Genomic DNA, 9,621 nt, shown 5'->3' with positions numbered 1-9,621 from the left:
CCCGGGATCCAGGATCATGACCCGAGCCGAAGGCAGTCGCCCAACCGACTGAGCCACCCAGGTGCCCCAAAATTCACCATTTTATTTATTTATTTTTTTTAAAGATTTTTTTATTTATTTGAGAGAGAGAATGAGATAGAGAGAGAGCATGAGAGGGGCAGGGTCAGAGGGAGAAGCAGACTCCCCGCCGAGCAGGGAGCCCGATGCGGGACTCGATCCCGGGATCCAGGATCATGACCCGAGCCGAAGGCAGTCGCCCAACCGACTGAGCCACCCAGGTGCCCCAAAAGTCACCATTTTATTTTTTATTTTTTTTAAAGATTTTTTTATTTATTTGAGAGAGAGAATGAGATAGAGAGCATGAGAGGGGGGAGGGTCAGAGGGAGAAGCAGACTCCCCGCCGAGCAGGGAGCCTGATGCGGGACTCGATCCCGGGACTCCAGGATCATGACCCGAGCCGAAGGCAGTCGCCCAACCGACTGAGCCACCCAGGTGCCCCAAAATTCACCATCTTAAAGTGTGCAATTCAGTGGTGTTTAGCACAGCCAGCATGTACACCATCACCACTATCTAGTTCCGGAAGATTCTAGTCACCCCAAAAGGACACGCACATACCTTTTAAGTAGTCACTCTGCATTCTGCCCTCCCCAGCCCCTAGCGACCATCAATCTGCTTTCTGTCTATAGATTTGCCTATTCTAGATACTTCACAGAAATGAAATTGTACAATAGGTGGCCTTTTGTATCTGACTTCTTTACTTAACATAATGTTTCAAGGTTCATCCATGTTGTAGAATGTGTTGGTACTTAATTCCTTTTTTTTAAAAATAAGATTTATATATTTATTTGGGGGAGGAGGGGCAAGAGAGAGAGAGAGAGGGAAAGAGAGAATCCTGGACCATACTCCCCGCTGAGTGTGGAGCCTGACACGGGGCTCCATCCCAGGACTCTGAGACCATGACCTGAGCCGAAACCAAGAGTCGGACGCTTAATGGACTGAGCCACCAAGGTGCCCTGGTACTTCATTTCTTTTTATGGCTGAATAATATTCCATTGTGTGGATGGACCACTGTTTGTACATCTATCAGTTGATGGACATTTCTTTTTTTTTTTTAAGTTTTATTTATTTAAGTAATCTCTGCATCCAATGTGGAGCTTGAACTCACCATCTCGAAATCAAGAGTCGCATGCTCTTCTGACGGAGCCAGACAGGTGCCTCTGCTGCTGGACATTTATTTTATTTTATTATTATTATTTTTTAAAGATTTTATTTATTTATTTGACAGAGAGATAGCGAGAGCAGGAACATAAGCAGGGGGAGTGGAAGAGCGAGAAGCAGGCTTCCTGCCGAGCAGGGAGCCCGATGTGGGACTCGATCCCAGGACCCTGGGATCATGACCTGAGCCGAAGGCAGACGCTTAACGACTGAGCCACCCAGGTGCCCACTGCTGGACATTTATGTCATCAGTTGATGGGTTTACACTCTTTGCCATTGTGAATAGTGCTGCTATGAGCATTTGTGGACAAGTTTTTGTTTAACAGTTGTTTTCAGTTCTTTTGAGTATATCCCCAGGAGCAGAATTGCTGGGTCAGATAGTATTTCTATGTGTAACTTATGGAGGAACTGACAAACTGTTTTCCACAGTGGCTACACCATTTTATATTCCTACAAGTAAGGTATGGATATTCCAGTTTCTCCACATCTTTGCCAACACTTGTTATTTTGCATTTAAAATTTTTTATTATAGCTATCCTAGTGGGCAAGAGGTGATATCTCATTTTTATTTGCATTTCCCTAATGACTATTGATGTTGAGCTTGTTGACTGTTCTTATATCTTCTTTGGACAATAATCTATTCAAATCTTTTGTTTAGTTAAAAAATTCGTTTTTGGGGCGCCTGGGTGGCTCAGATGGTTAAGCGACTGCCTTCGGCTCGGGTCATGATCCCGGAGTCCTGGGATCGAGTCCCGCATCAGGCTCCTGGCTCAGCGGGGAGCCTGCTTCTCCCTCTGACCCTCTCCCTTCTCATGCTGTTTCTCTCTCGCTCGCTCTCTAATAAATAAATAAAATCTTTTAAAAAAAATTTGTTTTTGTTGTTGTTGTTGAGTGTTGGAGGGAGTAATTGGGAGGATGCTCATGCTGGTTTACCTGGGGGCTGGACAGGCAATTGGAGGCTTCTCAGCTCCTTTGCTGTCCTTGGGATGTATGTTCTGCCCACCATTCTCCAGTGGGAGCTGTTTCCAAGGATGTAGCCTTGAGAGAGTCAGGTGTTGTTGATGGTATACTATCTGGATCGTATAGATGACTGAACCCAGTTAAGGCCTCTATGTAAACTTTTAAGATTTGGCAGGCAGGGGCAGAGATCTACTGGTCTTGTGGCCACTCAAGACAAGCCCTGTGAGTGAGTTCCCTTCCTTGTTACCCCTGCCACCCACCATCTGGAGTGGCCTGCCTCTTTCTTTAGTCTCTCCTTGCCCTCCATGTATGGTGGCCAGTTCGTGAGCCAACAATTGGTGAACCAGCCAGGAAACTGAAGAAATGGGCCTTGGGAAAGAGTGTCAGGAGCATTACAATGTTAAATCTTCCCATCCCGTCTCCTTATTTATTCTGTCTAGATTTCTATCTTAGAGTTGCTAAAGAACAAAAATTCAACTGAGTAAATTTGCAGATCTAATTGGCTTTATTAAGGATTCATGAATTGGGCAACATCCCATCCACGAAGTAGAGGGGAGCTCTGAGGCATTGTATGAAAGGGTGGTTTTCATGGGAAGGAGGGTGGGGTAAGGAAGTTATTAGTGAAAGACCCCTGTCCCTAAACAGAGTAGTAGAAGACTGGAGAAGAGGAGTGGAGTCAGAGCTTGACCCGAGGCTGGGTGACCACTACCTCTTGTTCTGAGGAAAGCAGGCTCTGGGGGAGGGTGCTCTCTGGTCCCACTATGTCATCGATAAGGGTTGTTTTGCCCATTTACGCTTTAGATAACAGCAACTCTTATTCTGCGAAGTAAATATAGAACCCTCAACAAACCCTTGTGTTGTCCTCATGTCTCCAGCGCAGGATCCTTTGAAATAATTCCATATTTGATGGCTGCTTCAAGTAGATCCCTGACCATTGGAAGAGATGTCCTGGTGTGGAAAAGGAACAAAATCAAAGGGCTAGTGGCTCCCTTCCTGTTTAGAGAAAGCTGTCTTAGCAATGTTATATATTCTTCTGGGTGTGCTCCATGTTCCCCATAAATGGGAGGAAAGAGTTTTAGAGATTTCAGGTAAGGTCACATCCAACAGAGAGGTTATGCTTGGAGACTGGGGCATTGGTGACTCCTCAGAGCTCAGAAATAGGAGGACATCAAATGAAATGGGCATCCACAGCCCTGTTTTGGGAACTGGATAAAAAGCAACAGAGTGAATTAGAGTGTTCCCTGGAGAGAGCAGCCAAGGCAGATGAGCTTTTCCGTGATAAGGGAGATTGATCTCTCCCTGCGTGGAAGCAGAAGGGTAAGGCCGGTGGTGAAAGTGAGGGATAGATCTAGTATGTAATGATTAACACAAGGAGGGCATGCTGCCTGCCAGTTACCTGCCATTCTAAGTGGCTCAATGATAAGATAAAGACAAAGGAAATAAAGGCGTAGGAGGCATAGCCTGGTCTGCAAAGTCAGCTGCTTTGGGCTTCTGTGGACATGGCCGCGAGATTCCTGGTTCCCCTGCCAGCACTCGTGGGGCTATTGCTCTTCCTGTGCGTTGGACCGGGGGCTGAAGGTGGGAAGGTGCTGGTGGTGCCCATGGATGGCAGCCACTGGCTCAGCATGAAGGAGGCCGTGCAGGAACTCCATGGCAGAGGCCACCAAATGGTGGTCGTTTCGCCAGACTTGAACATGCATATCAAAGAAGAGGATTTTTTCACCCTGACTACCTATGCCATTCCATACACCCAGGATGAATTTAATCATCTCCTGCTGGGCCAGACTTACCTGGTTTTTGAAAGAATGCATTTTCTAAAGATGTTTTGGAAATCTGTGGAAAGTTTGAAGAGTGTTGCTTTGGTTTTTCAAAGGTCTTGTGAGGAGCTGCTGCGTAACAAGGAGCTGGTCAGGCAGCTGAATGCCAGCTCCTTCGATGTGGTTTTAACTGACCCCGTTTACCCCTGTGGAGCAGTACTAGCTAAGTACCTGTCACTACCTGCTGTGTTTTTCTTGCGTTCCATTCCATGCGACTTAGATTTTGAGGGCACACGGTGCCCAAACCCTTCCTCATATATTCCCAGGTTATTAACAATGAATTCAGACCACATGACATTCCCGCAAAGGGTCAAGAACATGCTCTACCCTCTGGCCCTGAAGTACATTTGCCACATCTCTTTCACTCCTTATGCAAGCCTTGCATCTGAGCTTCTTCAGAGAGAGGTGTCAGTGGTGGATGTTTTCAGCTTCGCATCCATGTGGCTGTTCCGAGGAGACTTCGTCCTGGACTACCCCAGGCCAATCATGCCCAACATGGTCTTCATTGGGGGTATAAACTGTGGCCACAGGAAGCCATTGTCTCAGGTCTGTATTGGTGCTTATGTCCAATCAATGTTCCAGGTGGAACACGTTTTTTTTTTTTTTTTTTTTTGGTTGTTGTTGTTTTTGTTTTTAATTTACTTCCACGTGCTTACTTATCTGCCAGTCTTTCTGAGATTTCTACCTCTCATTCTCCTAACAGTTCGGTGAGATAAACGTTAAAGTACCTCCACTAGGGCAGTAAAGGTTTGCAATGGTCACCAAAAGAAATGAGAGGCAGGGGTGCCGGTCTGTGATAGGATTGACAAGCACTGTTGTGAGTCAACCAAGACTGTCCTTTCGTAAAGGCACCTTTTTTGTGGTTGTGCAATTTTCTCCGACTGTGTAGGAGCAGGGATGCTGAGTTGTGAGCTGATCCATCAGGGGTTTTTGCTTGTGGGGTGTTTGCTTGTTGAGGAGAAGGACAAAGGAACCAGCAAATTGCGTTTGTTGACACGATAGTTTTTAGTGGCCCTGTCCCGGAAGGGACTGGAGTGTGATCTGATCACAGGAGATCTAAACACCAAAAAGAAGCAGACGTGTCAGAGAGCTTGAATAAATTAAGTGGAAGTGAGACAATGTGGAAGAGATAAGAAGGGGTCTGTGTGGTCCAAGAAAGAAGTAAGTGAGTTCAACTTTTCAGAGATGGAGCTGTGCTGACAAGTTTTCTGACCAGGAGTTGATGTCAGGGATATAACATGGGGACAATCCGAGTTGGATTGCAGGTTGGATAGGTCTTATACTTAGGATGCTGAAGTCATCGAAGGATGGTGGGAGGGACTTGGAAGATCAAACTATGAGCCTATAAACCCAGTGAAGGGGGCGGGCAGTGATGAAGAGAACAGAGTCTAAAAGGGGAAGGGGATGTTAGGAGGAGAAATCAAGAGTTGGACGCTTAACCTACTGCGCCACCCAGGCGCCCCTATACCACGTCTTTATCCATTCACCTACTTTATTTTATCATCTATTCTATTGATGGACATTGGGGCTCTTTCCATAATTTGGCTTTTGTAGATTATGCTGCTATAAACATCAGGGTGCATGGATTCCCTTCAAATTAGTACTTTTGTATTCTTTAGGTAAATATCTAGTAGTGCGATTGCTGGATTGTAAGGTAGTTCTATTTTTAACTTTTTGAGGAAACTCCATACTGTTTTCCAGAGTGGCTGCATCTTTTAGTTTTCCTACGTGAATATATTCTCTGGAGTTAACTGCACTGTTTCAAATTCTCACTCCCATTTTTCTAGCTGAATGGGCAGGTGAGCAAGTGACCTAACTATTCGGGCCTCACTATTGTCACAATGAGTACACAATAAGTATTTTCTATTATCATTATTTAAAAAGTGCCCAGCAGGACAAGGTATGTCATCTGAAGACCTTTAGATATGTTTGTGCCAAATTTATTGGGTACACGAGAGATCGTTTATACTGAAATTCTCAAGTATTATATGTGATAGGCATACCATTATCACTTTTATTCCACTACATTTTTTTTTACTTTGAGGTCTTGTCACTCTTATTTATTTGGTTTGGTTTACCCTTAAATGTGACTTCTTTTAAGTAGCTTATGGAAATTTTCTCCACGTATGAAAGATCAAAGCCTAAGTCTTTCATATTTTTGCTCCTTTTCTTTCTTCTTTAAGATTTATGATGGGTTCGGGGCACCTGGGTGGCTCAGTCAGTTAAGCATCCGACTCTTGATCTCAGCTAAGGTCTTGATATCAGGGTCGTGAATTGAAGCCTCACGTTGGGCTCCACGCTGAGCATGGAGTCTACTTAAAAAAATTTTTTTATGATGGGTGAAATTATTTTACTGGTTTTCTCAAAGAAATAATTTTGGGAATTGCTTATTCTTTTTACTATTTTTGTTTTCTATTTCATTAATCCCAGCTTGCTTTTTATTAATGATTGTCATTCTTGTGTCTTTTGGTTTATTTTATAGTTATTTTTCTAATTTTCCTTAGGTAAGCATTAAGTTCCTTTCTGTAAGAGTTTTCTTAATAATGAAACATTGAAGTTCATAGGACACTTTCTAGGTCTCCTAGGTTTTGGCATTAATCATATTTTTTTCTTTCTTTTGTTTTGTTTTTGGTCATTTAATTTTCTGGTTTGGCTTTCTTTAAGTCCATGGCTATCTTCAAACCTGTTTATTCCCACATAGTTAAAATTTATTTTAGCTATCTCTCTCTTATTTTTTTTCTAATTATTTTAGGTTTTAATCAGAGAATGTTTCTTATGAAATCCCTACATTAAATAATTTGATAGGTTTTCTTTGTGGTCCAGTACAGAATTGCCCAATGGAAGTATAATGCAGGCCATATATATAATTAAAAAAATTAGTAGACATGTTACAAAAAAGGCAAAAAGAGGGCTAAAATTAATTATATCTTAATCAAATATATCTAAACATACTTTCAACATATACTCAATATAAAATTATTGAGACATTTTATATTCTTTTGCTTTCATACTAAGTCTTCAAAATCTGATATGTATTTTACACTTACAGCATATCTCAATTTGGACTGGCCACATTTTAAGTGCTCAGTAGTCACATGTAGCTAGTGGCTACTGTATTGGATAAGATATGATTAACATTTGTAAATGTTCCATAGATACCCCTAAAAAATGCATATTTAAAAATTTTATTTAAAAAACCTCAATATGCCCAATTCTTAAAATGATGTCTTACACTACTTCCTTATTTAACTGTGTGCTCCATGGGAAGGGGCTAGTGAGTCCTTGGAGAGAGTCCACTGCAGGGTCCTCCAGATGGTCATCTTTGCACCAGAGAAAGTGCTGGTTTCTCTACTCTGAAAGCCTACTCAAGCTATTCCATAAATGAGGAATACTGATATACAGGACTGTGATTTTGGAGCCAAGACATTTTTTTTTTTAAGATTTTATTTATTTATTTGAGAGAGAAAGAATGAGAGAGAGAGAACACATGAGAGGGGATAGGGTCAGAGGACGAAGCAGACTCCCTGCTGAGCAGGGAGCCCGATGCCGTACTCGATCCAGGGACTCCAGGATCATGACCTGAGCCGAAGGCAGTTGCTTAACCAACTGAACCACCCAGGCGCCCCTGGAGCCAAGACATTTTTTAAAAGCAGTTTTCAGTTTTGAAAATTCTTTAGATAAAATGCTTTATGTTTCTGTAAAAGAGAAACTTTCCACTCAGCAGCACTAATCCAGATCTCTAACTGAATGCTGTTTGTTTCAACAAATGCTGTTAAAACCCCTGGCAACCTGCAATCTACTGTCTTCACTAACTTGACCACTCTAGGTACCTTATATAAATGGAATCAGAGTATTTGTCTTTTTTCGACTGACTTATTTCACTTAGCCTAATGTCCTCAAGGCTCGTTCGTGACACTCTAGGTACCTTATATAAATGGAATCAGAGTATTTGTCTTTTTTCGACTGACTTATTTCACTTAGCCTAATGTCCTCAAGGCTCGTTCATGTTGCAGAGTTTCCTTACTTTTAAAGGCTGAATAATATTCCATTGTATGGATTGACCACATTTGCTTATATATTCATCCATTGACTTGTGGGTTGCTTCCACTAGAGCTGTTAAGATCCATGACTTCTGAGTGACCCCCGTACGCCAGTCTTACTGGGCCCAACTTGAAGACTTTCCTGACCAATGGAGACTTATGTTAACCAATTGGATAGACACAAATGCACTTATTCTGTCCCATACAGAGTGGTGATTTTTAACCCTTAATTAGCATAATCACCATGAAATTGTGCACCCTCTTTTCTATCACTTCAAAACTCTTGACATCCCTTCTCTCCCTACTCCTCCTCCCCTCCCCACCAACAACTATGAATATCTTCATTGGTCTGAGTTCCCTAGCCTAGCAAGGAAATGAACTGATTTTTTAAAAGCCCCAGTACTGTTTTATTCTGATACTTCTTGTACAGTTAGTGGGTGAGAAGCACTGCCTGGGTACCTCAGTGACCATTTGATGTAGTTTTAACAGACTGTGTGCCCTCGTGGGACAGTAGTGGCTGAATCCTATGTCCCTGCTGCATAATTGTTCGCATGCCATTCCATGGGGATTGGACTTTACAGGCATCAAATTCAATTTCATGTATTCCTAGTTAAACAGTGCGCTCAAGTCACACGACCTTCCTGTAAAGAATATGCTGCATTTTTAGTCTGTCTAGTTCAGCTTCCTTTTTGCTCCCATGCCTTACGCAAACTTTTCCTTAGACATGACCAAAGGGAATGGCACAATTTGTGATGGACCATCCCAAGGCAACCATGCCCAAAATGGTTTTCACTGGGGGTATAAACTGTGCACAACAGAAATGTACTCTCTCAGATGTACGCTGCCTCACCCAATCTGTACTCCAAGCTTTCCAATATTCTTGGCTTTTGTCAACCTAATTTGAAATGAGATACATCCTGCACGCGGCAATGGGATAGTTTTGCGTAGTCTTACAGAAACACTTTCCACATTTTCATCAATCATAGTTGTAGAACCAAGTTGGGTACAGGCTAGCAATCAGATTTGTATTAAGGTTTTGAGTTATCACTACCTTTTTTTTTTTTTTTTAACCTGAATAAAGTCCACAGGATGCTCTTAACTAATCATGTAACTGTGAGTAATTCACTTAAGTATTTTGCTCAAGCCTTTGGAGGGAACATGTTCCTGCTTACATTTTCAGTCCCCTGAAAGGGATTTCAGACTTCTGACCTCCAGATCGTTAAGAGAATAAATCTGCATTGTTTTAAACCACCAAATTTGTGGTAATTTGTTACAGTAGCCATAGGAAATGAATACACCCACTTTGCCAGGTTTACGCTTTTTTAAAAAGCCTAGGCTTATTATATTTAAACGGAAAACTCTCACTAGTCACCAGCATTTATGTGGGACTAAAAACCATCCTTAAGCCAGAAGTATTAGTGTATTCACATCTTTTACTATTATGTGTTGAAAAAAATTGAAGTAAAACGATTTATCTTGGCAACGTTAACTTCAGAGAAAACCACCTGGCTGACATTTCAAACAAAATGGAAAGGCAAGGTTCAAGGTGCTGTAACATTTTGTCCTAGTACTAAGAAATAATCACTGTC

The 9,621-nt window shown here is 42.2% G+C and overlaps 1 protein-coding gene across 1 annotated transcript; it reads left to right on the top strand.

The window, feature by feature from the left end:
* The first annotated feature begins 3,668 nt into the window (after positions 1 to 3,668).
* On the top strand, positions 3,669 to 4,737 carry LOC102743548 (UDP-glucuronosyltransferase 1A3). Its single transcript, XM_006748390.2, has 2 exons — positions 3,669 to 4,538; positions 4,696 to 4,737. Exons 1-2 carry the CDS (start codon positions 3,675 to 3,677, stop codon positions 4,735 to 4,737), a joined length of 906 nt encoding a protein of 301 aa, XP_006748453.1. The 5' UTR covers positions 3,669 to 3,674.
* Positions 4,738 to 9,621: the final 4,884 nt, after the last annotated feature.

This window comes from Leptonychotes weddellii, chromosome 3 (genome assembly GCF_054177405.1).
Source record: "Leptonychotes weddellii isolate Sample4059 chromosome 3, ASM5417740v2, whole genome shotgun sequence".
In the NCBI taxonomy this organism is placed as follows: Eukaryota; Metazoa; Chordata; class Mammalia; order Carnivora; family Phocidae; genus Leptonychotes; species Leptonychotes weddellii.
This window is presented reverse-complemented; position numbering and strand designations above follow the sequence as displayed.